The sequence below is a fragment of the Apus apus genome, chromosome 2, assembly GCF_020740795.1.
Source record: "Apus apus isolate bApuApu2 chromosome 2, bApuApu2.pri.cur, whole genome shotgun sequence".
Taxonomy (NCBI): domain Eukaryota; kingdom Metazoa; phylum Chordata; class Aves; order Apodiformes; family Apodidae; genus Apus; species Apus apus.
The window spans coordinates 48,358,047-48,374,696 of NC_067283.1; the positions used below are offsets into that span (position 1 = coordinate 48,358,047).

At 40.3% G+C, this 16,650-nt stretch overlaps 1 protein-coding gene across 18 annotated transcripts in view; it reads left to right on the forward strand.

Annotated features, from left to right (window-relative positions):
* Positions 1 to 16,650, forward strand: part of ARPP21 (cAMP regulated phosphoprotein 21) — a 207,700-nt gene that overhangs the window by 130,715 nt on the left and 60,335 nt on the right. For 13 of the 18 annotated variants that reach the window (XM_051612516.1, XM_051612522.1, XM_051612530.1 and 10 more), the window contains 5 exons: positions 458 to 566; positions 2,356 to 2,457; positions 8,877 to 8,914; positions 11,001 to 11,060; positions 13,527 to 13,759. In XM_051612516.1, the coding sequence (XP_051468476.1) occupies positions 458 to 566; positions 2,356 to 2,457; positions 8,877 to 8,914; positions 11,001 to 11,060; positions 13,527 to 13,759 (542 nt within the window). Of the gene's footprint in view, positions 1 to 457; positions 567 to 718; positions 758 to 2,355; positions 2,458 to 8,876; positions 8,915 to 11,000; positions 11,061 to 13,526; positions 13,760 to 16,650 lie in introns of all 18 variants that reach the window. The other 5 variants (XM_051612526.1, XM_051612525.1, XM_051612527.1 and 2 more) reach the window with 5 other exon arrangements.

Here is a 16,650-nt window from a genome sequence, read left to right on the forward strand (position 1 = left end):
CTCGAGTTACTGCTTTTCTTTATTAGGAGTGAGGAAACTCTTGGGTTTGTGTTGTTTTTGTTTGGTTTTTTTTAAAGATTTCTATCAGATTTTTGTTACTTTTAAAGGTGGATAGGTTTCAGTAAGTGGCACAGCTAGTGAAGTAAGCAAATTAACATACAGTATGTTAATTTGGTTTCCCAGTCCTTCAGTCACAGTGAAGAGTCTAAATATTTCAGTGACTGAGACTTTGGATTCCCGCTCCTTGCTGCACAACAACAACAAAAGCTATTTATAGCAATAATTTAGCAGCACTACAGCAGCCTCAGACAGCTATAGGCAGCTTCTCACCATGACCACAAATGTTAACTGCTTTTGCACTGAATGCCTCTGTGAAAACAAAGAGCACTGAGAAATAAAGATCAAAGCAAAACCAAAAGAAAGATTTTTTTATTGCTATGTTTTACTTTGCTGGCAGACCAGAGCAAAGGTTTTCTGAACATTTAAAAGATGAAAAAGGTGAAGAATCCCAGAAGCGATTTATCTTGAAGCGAGATAACTCTAGTATTGATAAAGAAGACAATCAGGTTGGTTCTCGGTTCGAGAGTTGCTGAAATTTGTTCTGTTTTTGAAGGTGGGCTGACTGATGTTGTTGTTCTTTTGTTGTTGCTCTCCTCCTCCCCTGCCCTCCTGCCCCCTCCCTGCCTCCTTCGGCGTACGTACCACCACCATGGGGTAGCATCGAGCCCCGGCGTGGCCGCTTCAGCTGTGGCAGTGTGTGGGTTTGCATGGGTGGTTTGCTTGGCGCAGGACTTGCTGCATGCCCACGGGAGGGGGAATGCCAGTGACTCCGGGCTGCCTGGAAGGCTGTGTCAGTCGCATTTCTCAGTGTCTGGCCTAACTGTGGCAGTTGTTCCGCTCCCTACAGCTTTTTCCTTCCGTTGTAGTCATTCGGAGTTGGGTTTCAGTATGGACCAAAGATAAAACTCATGTAGCCCAAAAAGGAGAGAGGAAAAAATAAAATAAATTGTGCCCCAAACAAACATGATGGTGAGGCCAGGTTGATTTTTATTTTTAAACTATCCTAAATTAAGTTTTGACATAAAGTAAATCAGTTTCAGCTTCTATTTCCCTCACTCCTCCTGTGCCCTCACCACCGTTTTACTGTCTGTAACTTACTTGCTTGTCATGCATGTACCGTGGCAGATGTTCCCCCCCTCTGCGTTGCCTGTGCTGTAACACGTTAGGTGAGCCCAGTAAGTAGGAGAGTGCCAGGGAAATGTGTGTGTTTGTGCTGCCTCTAAAAGCGGGTGTTGTGCTGTTTCAATCCGAGCTGTGTATGTGGAATACATTAACACGAAGAAAAATGAAAAAAAGGTTCTAAAACGAATTGCTTGTATGAGAAAACTCTTACAGGTAAGAAGACCAGTGTATACTTTCTTTGTTTAGGTTATATTTTTGGAGGGACCTGCCAGTGAGTCTCTCATTGCCATTCTCTTTTATGTTTTCAGTAAAAGAGTGATTTCCTCCTTTGTTTTTTTCCTTTCTTTTTTTTTTTCTTCTTTTTTCCCCTTTTTTCTTTGACTTGTATGTAGCAGCCTTGCAAGCTCTGCTGCATCTGAGTTGGCTTCAGAAGCAAAATCCAAGCATTTTCAGGATGTGATGAACATGGGCATCAGCCAAAGGAAAGCAGTGTGACCTATCTCACCATGTGCTGGGGTGCAGGAGAAGGAGCAGTACGTGAAACCCATGCCAATGAAGCATTTCTTGGTGGGGGTCCTCTTCTCCTTTCCTCCCTCCCACAGCACAGCCATGTGCCACGCTGTGAGGCACAAGTGGCCATTCTTTTCCCAGCAAAACTGAAGTCTGGGGTTTCTTTATGGTATGGAAATGGTTAAAACACTCATGCTGAATATTTGGGACTTTTCCTTGTACACATAGACTTTGGTGGGTTTCTTTTAGGGTTTGCAGTTTAGTTCTTACCACCTAGTTCCCCTCTTCCTCAATTTAAGAGGTAGTGCAGCACTGCCTGCCCTTCTACTTCTTGCAGCCTGTAGGAGAGTCATGAAATCCTAGCAGTCAAGAGCAATAGCACTTAGGCTTGGGGTGAAAACACCCAGTTTTAGGGTGGCGGGTCCACAAAAACCGTGCAGAAAGTCTCCTTTTGGCCTCTTGTGCTGTGAACCCCCGTGCAGTATCTCTACCTGGAAGCCCTTGGGTGCCCAGCCTCGCAGGGCACTTCGTGCAGGAAGGACAGCTATCGTTTTCATGCTTCATTTGTTTAAGTGAACATTTATAATTCTCAGCTGACAGTTACTTAATGGCAGTTTCTAACAGCTCAACTTATATAACCCTCCTGGTTTTCTTTCTGCTCAGCAAAACAGAATTCTTCCATTTAGAGATGACAGACGAAGTAAATCAATTGAAGAGAGAGAAGAGGAGTATCAGAGAGTGAGGGAGAGAATATTTGCACAAGATGTGAGTAGTTGTTTTAATTGCCTCTTTAGTGCCATACCTTCGCCGGTAGTCAGACAGTCTTGCCCCCCTCCGACATGAACACTGCAGCTGGACTTGCCCTGTGAAGCTGGAGGAGACAGGAAAGGACAAATAGGCACAGAGGGTCCGAGAGGTGTGGAGGTTGGTTTCTGGAGAAAGAGGTGATGAGTTTTGCAGGGAGAAGGGCAGAGGAGAGATCAGGCCCAGCATGTTGTCTGGGGAGTACTTATCCCGTTTATTTGAATGTTTGTTTTTGTGTAGTCTAGATTTCCTTCTTTTGTCCTTCTCTTTTGCTGACCAAAGAGCAGTGATTTAAATGGACACTCTCAATAATTTTTAAATAGCTGTGTTATTTCATATTTTGAGCTGAATCAAATTTTTCAAGTGTCCTTCTGCAGAGCTTCTTCCTTACTTTGTTTCTTTGGACCAGTGTTGTAGAACTAAGACACTGAGAACAAAGAAAAGTCAGAGGTTAAACATGGAGTTGCATGCATTTTTTTAAATGACTGATCAAGGAACTGTGTTTCTGCTATCAGAAGGAATCAGTCTCATTGTTTGTTATTTAGTTCTGAAAGGAGTAAAATTAAATAGGCATAATTCCTGCCTTACCAAAAAAATCAGAATCTGCACAAAAAGCTACATTGCTAGAGGAAAACATTGAAATATGAGACATCTGTGAACAATACCTCATGTTCCTGAAAAAGGAAGAAAATAATAATTTGCTGCAATGTTGTAATGATAGGGTCCTAAAAGGAAAACAAAGAAAAAAGACAGAAGTCAACATTTAATTGTTTTATCTCACATCTTAGTAGGAGCTCTGCCACTTAGAGAAATACAACATTTAACCTGATTTAAACTATTGTTGAAAATAGTATTTGGCAGTGTCCTTTTAAATAAAAACTGTTCATATGTTGCAGGGCTAATAGATTTATTTTAGTTTTCTGCTTACTTTGCTCTGGTTTTGGAGTTGCACGCACCCAATTTATATTCCTTTAGCAGAATACATTGTATAGTTTTAAGGTGTCTGTTGTTGCATTTGTGATAAGTAATTTTGTGTATTTATAAGTAGCTTGCCACATGTAAATGTTTTTAGCCTGGCTTTTTCTTTGTTCCCTGAGACAATTGCAGTAAAAGTAGAGGCCCTTTGATTTACATTTTGCTTTCAGTATGTGGGTCTGGTGTCAATATAGGAGACAGTAAAAGGTAGAGTTAGATTTGTTCAAGGACTGCAAAAGCCTCTTTGCAACCCGTCTCCTATATGCAAGTTGCTGTATCTGGCTTATTACAAAGGAGCTTGTACAAAACCAAAAAATCTTTGGCTTTTGAAGCAGACTTCAAATGAGGCAAAATGTTGTTTAAAAGTACCATATGGAAACTTGTTGCCAAAATAACGCAGTTTCAGTCACAAGCAGCAGCTAGAAATGCCAGGCTGGGAAAGCGAGGTGTCTGGAAAAGTGTGCTGAGACTGGCTCCACAACGCGTTGCTGTTTTTACCTTTAGATACTTGTGTTTTAAAGACAGGCCAAGAGGTGACAGTTTTAATTGCTTGCAGCAGGACGTAGTGGTGGTCCATTGGGTTAGCATCTCTGAGAGGCAAGACCTAAGTAACAGTGTGATTTGTGGCAGACAATTTAAATGGATTGGGAGTGAGCATTTTTAAAGATCAGCAGTATTTAGATATCTCTCCCTCTCTCTCTCATATCCACTTGTTTGCTCTCTCTCCCTGCTATTGCAGGTGTTACTGAGCATTGTAGCGCAGTGAGTTTCAGCCAACTGTATTAATAATATTAACAGGAATATATGCCTTAGCTGAGCTTTTTTGAGTGGAGCACTCCTCACAGATACAAGGTGGTTTTGGGATGATGTCAGTGGTTGTGGTGATGGACAATATAATTTTTTTCAATTTTAGGAAAGAGAGCAATGGCTTCCTATTATAGGCAGCCACTTACTGCATGTAAGACTTTGCAATTTTAAAGCCCTCTGCAATCATTAGCTAATGCAATTCTCCTCAGGTTTCTCTCAGGTAGGTACCTAAGCCTTGTCATCCTGCAAGTTACAGGTGTAGAAAGAGAGACAGGGAAGGCTTAATCATATTTTTATTATCTCTATACTGTTTATGCTGCTCTAGGCAAGCCTTTCTTATGAACCTTAGAAAATCGATTATAGATAATTGACTTCTGATTAGGAGTATGCATGAAAAGAGTTTGCATGAGAGGTCTCCAAAGGGCAGCCATGAATGTCAAGAATACTGCTGTAACTTGTTGCACCTGGCAGCCCCTCTCTAAATATATTTGAGGTTCCCCAGATTACTTCAAAAACATACCAGCCCAAGAGTCAGAGCTTTGGACAAAAATTATGAGGAAAAGGCAAAAAATTCTGTGCATGTTTCAAGTACTGTGAAAAATACTTTAACTTGGACCCTGCTTACTGGCCAACAGAAAGCTTGCTTGCACTTCCTTTGATTTTGCAGCACTCCAGTGCACCAGATACCTTAATTTCCAAGTGGGAAGATTTTAATGAAATAAATATGTTCATGAGTAATGCCATCATTATGATAGTCCTTACGGTGATTGGTCTTGTATTAGTCAGTTTAATTTATACTTTCTGGCAAGTTTTCCATCTGCTGTGTTGGCTATCATAAATTTTGACAAGGGAAGCAGGAGGTTTTAGTGATTCCTGTCATGTGTAGAGTTACAGCAAGCAGCAGGGATTGAGAGGCATGTTAATGTCATATCTTAATAAAAGGATTGGTGAAGAAATAGGCAGTTATTAACTGTGATCATTGCAGCTCACTGAAAACTACAAAGCGCACCTCAAACTTTTCAGCCTGCTAAGAGTAAAATAGCGCTATGTGAGCTCTTTTATGCTCAAAGCTATTTTCATGGTTATTTTTTAATTGCAAAGCCTTCAGCCTTCCTTTTTAAAACATGCTTTTGTTGGAACCTTAGTTTTATAGTAATTTGTGAATTTTATACCCAAGTTCACTGGAGCACAGGACCTGGAGTATCTGGGTCCTGCAAAGAAGTTTCTTGTCTGAATTGTCTTAGTTGCTTTTAGCAGGTTGAAAAGTAATTGTCCAAGAAAGACAAAGAGCAATCTCAAAGAATGATAAAAAAGGATATGTTGTACTTCCCCTGTGTGTTAGCTGAAGTTGTAGATTTTATCTCAGAATCCCAAATATATGTGTAAATGGTACACTACGTTTGTCTTTTAAGCATGCAGAAAATTGATTCTAAAGACTAGCAATCAAATTACATAGGGAAAATTTCACTCTTTGTGGTTAATGCAATGTATAACCTCATGAGCCAGAATCACATAAGGACCATCTATTGTTCATAAATGTATTCTTTAGTGATCATTGTGGATTCACTGAAAAATATAGATGTTTTATTACTTTTATGACTAATTCTAGCACAAATGCTAGAATTGCCCATGGTACACATGGGACTTACTAAAGGAAATAGACCATGCTCTTTTTTTGTTGTTGCTGTTAATTGCAATGGCTATTTTTGAGTAAGGAATGTATTCTCAAGAGCCAGATCCTTTAGATAAATGATTCCTCTCCTTAAGAAAATACTGAGGATCTTTATAATTCTTTAAATAAAGAGAGTCACAAAAGAAATACTTGAAAAGGTGTCTTCAGCCTTTCCTATCCTTCTCGTAGGAAAATATTAGGATTAAGAGGTTTTAAAATTCATAAAAACAAAGACATACCTTGTGTTGGCTACCATAAACTCATAGGTACTAAAACTCCCGTGCTGCAGTACAGAGCCTTTGTTTGTGGCTGTAGATCAAATAATAAGCATTACTTGAAAGTCTGAGATCTATCACATCTTGTTAACTGATGTGAAAATGATTACCTGATGGTATCCACTGCAGGATACTGCTGCATGTTAATATTTGTCTATGTTGGCTAATGTAATTAAAAACAAGAGCAGCAACCCACAGTATAACTAGTGCACTGACAGAGCTGATGTATGTTTTCCAGTTGAGACTTTAAAAGATTCTGGGAAACTGGAAGAGTGAAATACTCATGTCATAAATGACAATAAGTGTCACAGTGCACCCTAATGGAAATCTTGCATGTGGAGGTCTCCAAGGAGATGAATTTGTAGGTAATCTTGCATAACTTTTTTCTTTTTGTAGATTCTTTGAGTATACAAGAGCCAAGTGCTTTTAAGAATTTTTGACAGCAGCTGTGCTGTGTTCTTAAGCTTTCCTGGTCCTTTAAATGGTGCATTATTGGTGCTAGAGATCAGGAAAGTGGCTTCTGACCTTGTATCAGCTAAATTGCTATTCAGAGCTGCTTAGCCACCTGATTTTTAAGAGTAAGAATAACATTATAAAAAAAGTACCTGTCTTCTCTGCCTCTCATCCTCACACCTCTACTGAAAAATAGTTCCCAGGAACTGTATGGCCCTGTGCTCAGCATCATCGGCCAGGCAGACAAATGGAGTTATTGCAGACTCTGTCTTTAAGTCTATAATGCAGTTGATACTGGCTTCTGTCAAGACACTGAAAAGGGAGCAGACCTCTCCACTCACTTGATAAAGTACAAATCCCAGACATTTACTCTGCTTTATGACCCAGTGTCTTAAATAAATTGAAAAAATAAAATAAAAATTCCAGAAAGGTACATGTCCTTTTGCTTTGTAACTTTGTGAGGACACAGATCAGTACCCTGGTCTAAGCAAGTTTTTTACTTCCTTGTTTTGGAAGAGTAGCTACAATTATAGTTGCTACTTTGGAAAAGTGAAAACAATGCACAAATGCCTGTCATGTACCTCAGAGTGGGGAGACAGCCCCACAGTTGAGGTTGAATAAGCCTGCAGGGTCATTTCGCTAGGCTTGTAGGTAGTTAGACTATGCTGAAGTCTGCACAGCCACATTTGTTAATGAAACCTTGTGAGCAAGATATAGAAAATGAGAGAAGAGGCCGTGTCCTAGTGTTCTGCAAAGAATCCCAGTGCTTTTAAGTGGAATAGTTTGTGTTTGCTCTTGGCCTGGGGTGAAACCTTAGGTTGGTTGTAGCTGGTGGAAATTTGGTCCCTCACAATGGAGAACTTGCTTCTGATATTCTGATGGTTTGTGCTAAGGAGAGACACACTTGCTACCAATGCAGCCCAGAGCCTTGCATGTTTAGTTGGAGTGCAGGGTGAGAGCTCAGCTGGGAAGCCCACGGAGCTGTCAGATGTTCCCAGATGTGGATACTGGGTGAGCAGATTACAGCTTTAACGAGAAACTGTGTTGCTTTTTCAGAGCTAAATTCCATCCTTGTGTAAATTGATGGGATGGCACTGGCTGCAGTGCTAAGGGAGAACTTTGACCATGCATCTGCTGGAGCACTGGGAATGAGCAGGGTGTTGTTTCTGGTGTTGGTCAGCACTCTTCAAGTAGGTCATTAGCTTACCCTTTTCAAAACAGAAACATCCCAAATCCATGCAAGTCCCATGCTATTAAAATTTGATGCAGCTAATGATGGCATTGCATTATTCTTTGAGCTGAAGTCTATTGTTACAGAAGTAATGGGCGTGATCTCTGGTGCCTGCCTCTTGTTTCAATTCAGTGCAAGTGCTGACTGTCCTTCCTTCTGTACCTTATGGAGATATAATCCAGTGACAGATATGAGACGCTTTGTGTAGTGAACATGAAATAGGAGGGAAATGAAAAAAAAAAAATCAAAGAGAGAGAATTATTCATGGGAAATTGAGCACAGCTTCATTTCTCTGCATAAGAAATGAAGTAACACTAAAAGAATTATACACTTGCCAACAGGGTTTATTCCTCCCGAGCCCTTCACCTTTCTCAGGATCTAAGTCCTCCAGCAGAGAACCTCTTTGCAATAGACTATTATTGTTGTTAGTATTATTATTAAGATTATTATAATTATTTTATCTTTCAGTGTGGGTATGACTGTTTCCAACCATAAAATATGAAATCACAAAGTATTTTTAAGTACTGCAGTATCTTCTCTCCCTTTGAAGAACTTTGTCAATTCTGCATGCTTTCCTCCTGTTTGTCCTTCCTACTTACAGCTCTGTGCTATTCTGCAATCTTACTTGGAGATGGTAGGGCAGACCAGTGGAGCCATATGTTATGAAGGAAAAATGTGTTTTCCCTTTGAATTGCCAGTATTTTGCACATACCGCCGCCTTCTGCTCTCAGTTTGTTTCCAAGCTGAGACCCCTTGTTGGTAATATGTTGTAATGCATGGAATTTATTTTACTGGCCTGACCTTGTTCTTGACCTTTTTTCCCCTCTTGTCTTCTGCAAATGCAAATGATGCATGAATTGAAATCCCCTTAAGCCTGAACAGGGGAAATAATTCTAAAATTGAGCAAGGAATTGGAACAACAGAGCATATCTAGAACGTCTGATACAATGCCTTTTTTATTTTTCAGTCAGTTTGCTCCCAGGAAAACCTTTTTGTGGAAAACAGGTAAAAAATAGCTTTTTTTTTTTTTTTGTATGTTAAACTTAGCTCTTTCTCTCTCATTATTTTGTCTCTCTCTAGTTCTATAGTTGTTTAATCTAATGTGAAGGCTGTAGAGCAAATCTGTAATCTGTATTATGTGTAGAGTTTTTCTGCTTTAAGAAGGGGGGGAAGAGATTGCCTTGCAGTATTGTCTCTGAGCAGATAAGGTGTTACTGCTACTTTCCCAAGACTTTGCATTTCAGTTTAAAAAGTAGGGTAGGGCAGGGGGGGAACCCACAGAATGTTTCACTTCAAATGCTCAACGTCTCTCTGGAGTGCCGTGTAGAATTTAACTTACTGATCTTAAAAAAGCACTCCAGCAGTGGCTGGGTAAGGGTATGTATCAAACACCACACTTTTGTTTCTGTTGTGACCAGCTCTCTTGTGGGGCAGAGCAGCAGCACTGACTTCACTTGTTTCTGGAGAAGGCTCCCAAGTCCCCCAGACTGGACCTGTTTCCTGCTGCATTGTAGTGATGAATGAAATGGTGATCTCTGAGCCAACTGTTGCCTTGCACTACTGTTTGATAGTTCTTAGAGATGTTTGGGTTTTTTCACAGTAAATCCATTTTATGCAAAGGGAAGACAAAACTCTGCTTAACTAAGATTTGTCAAATACAAAGTGTTAGCTCTGTAGTAGTCATGAAGCTGTGTTGAAGGTCTTAGAAATTGTGCACTTTTATGGCAGATAAGGATTTTAACTAAAACACTAAGAATTTCACTGGTGATGTTTGAGCAGTTCTAGCCTGAGTCTGTCGTGGGCAGGTTTTAAAACTGTTTATCATCCCCTTGAGGAAGGAGAGGTTATCTTTCACAGTATTTCTCTCTCTGTCCGTGTTTACATCTGTCAGATGCATTTATGAATAAGGCTGTTTCTCATAGAAAATTACTCCACGGTAATAATACAAACTGGCTTTTCTGATGCACAGTCCTGAAACTGGAATGAGGGAAGTACCTCAGGTGGTAATGGCCACTGTCACCTAACCACCTTGTATTCTGAGAGCCAAGGTTATTTTCCTCAGCTGCTGCTTCTGCATTGTGACTGTGGAGACATGTTTAATCAAAATAAATAAAACATTCAACAGAGGAGCCCAAAAAGCAAAAAGATGATGTTCCCATAAACCTGCTTTTCCCTCTTGGGAGAACAACAGTAAAGTCGATGTGATGGTTCATGTTCCAAACTCAATATGGAAAGTGCTCAGACACTGTGCAGATGAGGGTGGAGATGTTTACGGCATAAACCATTAACTTCACAGCTAGGCCTCCACTGGTTTATACATTCAATCCCAAGCCTGCATGGTGAAGAACGTGGCTAGTTTTGGTGTTAGTACTTGGTTCACTTTGCTCAAACCCATGAGCTGGCTGACCAGCTCTCCCAATGTGAGGATGCATACCCAAGTGGTGACCAGCACAGGTTGGAAATTGGCTTCTGTTACTGACTGCACAGTTGTTGTCAGGAGAGAGACTTCAGCTGTGTTCCTCAGAACACTGCTTTTTCTTGCTGCCTGCCTTACATGTAGCCTTTGACCAGGGGAAGCACTTGAAGTCATATCTAGCTCCCTGCACATGAGCAGCCTTGTTGATTTGGTATGTTGAAAGTTAGGGATGTATTTAAATGTTTTGCCTTTCTTTTTCATCAGAGAACCTCAGCATTTCTCTGAGCTGCAGAGGTTTCCAAGCAACTTAGCAAGTGCTTAAATTTATATATGCAGTATTTTGATGGCTTACATTTTTAATGTTCTTACTGGGTGATATTTTTATGAATTTTCTTTTGGATGTAGATTTATGGTTTCTTCGCTTCTGAGAATTACCTTGCTTGGTAACAGGAAATGTTAAATGGCCTTCAGCCTCCCTGACTGATATTTCTTATATTGAGTTGACTGTGCAATTCTTGGGGCGGGGGGGGAGAGAGGGCAATTTTAGCCTTGTTTTATTAAACTATGAGTCTAGCACAAATTGGAAGAGGTTGATAGAATTTAAATATAGCTTTACAGGTAAGATAAAGTTGGATTACCATTTCTGTTACCATAATCTTTCTTTTCATTTTTCAGTAGGCTGTTGGAAGACAGTAGTATATGCACTGATACGCACAAGAAAAGACAGCTGTTTAGGTTTGTATGACTTTATTTAATATTAATTTCCCAGTAACCTCTCACTTGTGACTTTATTCATGTCCTCACCGAGGAAGACCTTGACGGGTGTGGTTATGTCACTTTTCTGGTTGGAAAGGAGCATGGTGAACAGAGTTCTTACCCTGCTCATCCCCTGAATGAGGAGGTCACATGAGTGGGACTCTTTTCTTTGGTTTTATGGATCCATTCTGCTCAGGAACTATATCACATTTGCAGCTTCCCAGCTGCTCGTACTGCCACTGTGACTGGTGGAAGTTCATGATGCTTTAGTATATACAACAAGCACATTTCACAGACAAGTGCCCAGACTGACCTTCTTTCCTTTTGTTGATTTATTAAAAGCTAATGTAAAAGTATGATGACTTGTAACTGATGGAAGCTCCCTTCTCTAAAGCAGCAATGTTTTGAAATTTTTTTGCTGTGATCTTTGTCTTCCAAACTCCAATTGCTTCTGCCTAGACAACATTCAAATGTATCCCTTATCCCAGATCGTGTCCCAGGTCACAGGGAAAATCAGTAGGAGTCAGTCCATATTTTAATGGAGAAATTTGTTATCAGTTGACAAACAGCATCAGTGGAAGACCCAGCCTGGTGGTGACTGCATTCCTCTCAGAGGCTTAGGAAGGCTCTCTTTCCACACCCCCAGGTTCAGTTCAAATTGAGCAGAGTTGAGCATTGCAAACTGCTTTTAAAGTCAATTGGCTGCCACTAGTCTGTAGCAGAGCTGGCAGAAGTAATAGATGCTTTCAAAAGCATGTCTTTCATCCCGTAAAGCATGTGGATAGCTAGGCAGAAGAACGGTGATCACCACGTTTGTATGCATTCAGGTTTTCATACGTAGGAGTGATAGTTTGTTACTTCAAACCTGTATAGTCTATGCTGCATAATTTTTCACTGTGAGGAGAAAGGAGGTGGGATTATTTGGCATGCAGTTGCTGACTGTGCCTGTCTGCACAGCAGCAACAGAGGAGGTTGCAAGACTGCACCAGGAAAGGAGCAGGGCTGCGGCATCTGGAGCTGTGTCCCATGGCCACAGGCAGCATGCAGCAAAACTTTCCTTCATGCTTTGGGCTGGCCTCGATGATCTGAGCATCAGGAGTAAGGAGGCATCTGAAATAACCCATGCAGAGACTCTTAATAACTAATATTTGTTCAGGTTTGGGGAACAAAAAGGCATTTAGTATAACCTGAAACCACACATGAATGCAAAAGTGTATGTAAATAATATGCTTTGTTTTTCTCTTTCCAATTAAAATTTAAGGACCATTTATTTTAAAATATATATTTTTTTTATATTGTTGCTTCTGTGCCATTTCTCTTCATGCTTTCCCAGTGCTTGGGTCTAGCAAAGATCAACAAGTTAATACTGATGATCTCCTCTGTGTGAGGCTCTGATCACAGGTGAGGAACACACCAGCCTGAACCCGTCTTTGACACGCTGCTCCTTCACGTCTCGTGACAAAGCTCAGCAGGTTCTCCAAATAAAAAGCAGGACCCACGTTCACAAGGAGAAAGGGCACCAGAAAAACAGATACAGTGCCAAGCGTTCGATTTGTAGAAAGAGCTTTGAGCCTGCAAGGTATACTGTAAAATAAGACAGACGAGTGGCATATGTCTTCTAAAAGCCTCCCAAAAGCCAGTGTTTTTAGCATCACTTGGCATAATGGTTGTGGTGCACCAAGCTGTGGTAGGCATGCTTGTTTTGTCATTTTAACAACACATTTTAAGCAGTTCTCTATAAATAAGCCAAATTCACCTCTGGTTTCTGCTCACAGTCAACTGTGTTGTCACTCACAGTATATATTGTGTTCTTTGCAAATGTTCCAAGAACAGACAGTCTCTATCCAGAGATGTTTGCAATTAGTCTATGTCAAGGGGGGAAAAAAAAGCCTTAATTAGTGGGTTTCCTAAGTGGAGTGTTAATGGAGAGTTTAGGGTCTCACTGGGAAGACATATGTGTAGGGGGAGGTTTGGGTGATTTTGCAGAGCAGATGATGAGGGGGCACAAGCTGCAGTAGAAATACAGAAGGATGGATGTGAAGGCAGATGTAGAAGGTGAAGTTAGTGAGAAAAACCTTACAGATGATGGACAGCAAAGGGAAAGATAGTGAGGGGTTTGCTAATGGAAGAGACCAGTCAACAAGCAACAGAAGTGCTGTGTCCATGCTACTTAACATGGCTCCATCAGTCCTGTCTGGTGAAGTGCTCTTCAGAAATATGTGAAAGGGGAGCAGTGGTAAGTGCTGTGCATGTAAAAGGGTACAGGAATGTTTACTTGCTGAAGGCAGATGAGTACTGAGGTTGAATCCCCTCTTTCAGGCATGCTTCGGTAAATTCAGGGTATTTCCTTTTTCTTGATTAGCCTTGCTGCAGGGTAACCAAAGGTAGACTCTGCCCTGACATTGTTTTATTTGTGTGTAAGCATTTGTTTCCTGGTGTCCATAGGGGTAACAGAGACAACACGGGGAAGGCATCTGGCAGTCGGCAGAGCAGTACGGAGAACGAATTGAAATGGACAGACCACCAGAGACCATGGAGCAGCACAGACTCAGACAGCTCAAATCGAAATTTGAAGCCAGCCATAACAAAGACAGCCAGTTTTGGTGGGATAACCGTCCTGACAAGAGGCGATAGCTCATCAAGTAACAGAAGTACCGGCAAACTGTCTAAAACAGGTAGTTAGTACTGTATTGGGTTCACAGTGCCACTTGTTGTGCCACGATAAAGGGCTGTACTGGTGCTTGTCTGAATATGGTATATCACAGAATGGGTTTGCGTTGGAAAGGACCTTCGGAGGTCATGTAGTCCAACGCCTGTGGCTGGACTATACGGTGAGTTACAGGAACATTTGTATTTCCTATGCTTAGCAGATGTGTATGTCCGTCTACTTACACCGGTATCTGGGTACCTGGTATTGAATTTTTAGCAATCAAGAAGAACACCTGGTGCCTGAGGTTTGCAAAGCCTAGGTGAGGTAGGCTTTTGCTGGAATAAAGGATATGCGTGTTGTATTTGAACACCGTCTGCGGTTGCTGTAGTCTGAAAAGATAATAGTGTTTTCAGACAAAGCACAGATTTTACCTTTTTATTGTTCTTATTCCTATTGAATTGAGAAGAGCTAAATGTCATATCTGATGAGAAAACCCAATAACATTTTGTTGTTAAAATGCAGACCCTCTGTATTGTGGAGCACTGCCTCTCCGTTGCTGCTGGCAGATGAGGTAGTGTGCTGTGGTGGCAGCAGTCAGAAGTGCTGGGTTCACAGAGGTCCCTCAGCCTCTCCATTTTCTTGTTTAGTACCCATTAAATGAAAGCATCATTTGAAGGGACTGCGAACCTGGTGTGAATTCTGCTTTTGTTTGCATTAACTTCACAGGTACATTAACATAAGAGGGAGTCACAGGATCTGGATCTTAGTAATTTTAAGCCATGCCATTAAACTACTCTATTACATTTTTGTGTAAAAGTGGATAATAAATAATGAGCTCATCAGATGATTCAATCAGTTTGGTTCATTTGATAAATATAGTACAGGACAAGTGGCAATCAATACTTAGCACTTAGTGCTTTTTCAGCCTGAGTGTTTTATGGACAGCACTTAATTTAAAAATGGTTCATCAGACCTGGGTTGGTCATGTTTCACTTCTATTTCCAAAATGTTACAGTAGCCCTTGCCATGATTCAGGATGCTGGGGAATGGGGTTTTGGAATAAATTGAGAAAACCTTTGACTTGGTAGCTACATTCTGGACCTCTGGATCTTGAGCATACTTCAAAGTTTTGTTATATTTCACAGTGGTAGAGGAGCCTGACTGGTTAGAAAGCCACTCTTTCAAACCCTGCTGGTCATAAAACTGCTGGGGACTTCTGGAATATCCTGCCTCTTCTTCTTAAAGTTTCTATTTTATATTTCTTTTGAGAATGTAGAATGTATTTATAATCTTAAGATTCGTATCTCAAGTTGGAATATCTCAAATTGGAAGCCAACTATAAGGATCACTTCCAGAGATAAGATGCTCCTTCAGTTTTACTCCATCATTATGTGTGTGAGATCCTATGGAATTAAGACAATAATATGACTTTGAAAAATAGTGCAGCATAGTTCCCCTAGCATATTCCTGAGCATAAGCATATGCAATGCAATGAAATAATTTGGTACATAGTTTTGAAACCACTCTTCTGTGTTTTTTATTTGCGTAAAGGCTGAATAGGCTGTACAGTGGGTCCTGAAGTATCCAATAGACCATGTTTTTACCTCTAGATTGCTTTGCCTCCTGTGAATCTTTCCATTGCATCAGAATTCAATTTATTGTGCATGAATGAGAGAGGAGGCTCAATATTCTGGTATAGTGTTTTTTTCATAATATTCACCTTCAGGTGGGTGCAGCTAAATGTTTCTCTGCAGCATTGTATTGAAGAGGAGCAGAGCATTTAAAATGGTGTCAGGAAAGTCCAGTTAGGAGGGTTGAAACATCTAATTGCAAAAGACTTACACTTTTAAGTAGCTGTTTAATGTTAAAATCAAGCATATTAAAGTGTGCACTTAGAAAATGGAGTATTAAAGGAGAGATCTCTGAAGCATGCCAATACTTGTAAATGCATCTGCACAGTGTATGCACCACACTGAAAACTGCTCTAAAATGAAAGCTCTTACAAGACACTTTTAAAACATCAGTGATAGTAAAATTCCATGTTCTTTGCAGAGTAATTGCATATTGTAAGTCCTTTGACTTTTTTTTAAGCAAAGTGATTAAATTTGAAAGCCAGTTGAGGCACAGAAAGAGGGAAAAAAAGAAAAAATAAGAGACGGGGAAAAAGAGCAAGGTTGGATAGCAAAACAAATTTACACTTTCAAAGCCAGGACATGAAGTCAAGCTGTCAGTCAGCCTCACGAAAGTCAGAGGAAACAATATCTGAATCGCTATTGCTATTGAAATGTTACTGAATGGCATTAAAGCAGAAAAGAATGACTGTTCAAAAAATAATGAGGAAATATGCCTTGATAAAGCATTTTCGCTTAAAAAAAAAAAAAATGCTGAGTGCATTCATACAGCTGTCAGAGCCCCCACATGCTATTTGCATGTGTTTTCTGAGGTACATTAGGTACCAAGTGACACTTCATTGTGCATGTTTTTGCATCAGTTCATCATCATATTGTACTCCAGTCATAGGCAGTGCTGGGCATTCCAAAGCTCAATACACATTTAAAGCTTGATTATGTCTTTATTTGGGGGCGATTTTGTTTATTTTCTTTTGTCTTTACAACAGTGATTGAAATGGAACAGCAGAGGTGTAGCTAAGAACAAGCAACATGCTGCCCTGGTAGTATGACAGAGCTTGGTAGGCACCAATTTTGTCCTGCTTCTCCTCTGCAGAAAGTACTAATCCATTCTCTGAAGTCCTTTATGCTTCATGGTAATAAATTTAATGCATTTTTGTCCTGCATACAGGATGTACAAAATCAGTCTGAAGTCAACAGTAGGTCAAAATGTTCTTTGTTGACTAAATGATGGAAAATATTTGTGACCATTTTAAATGTGAAAATAATTCTACATATAGGAGATTTATCC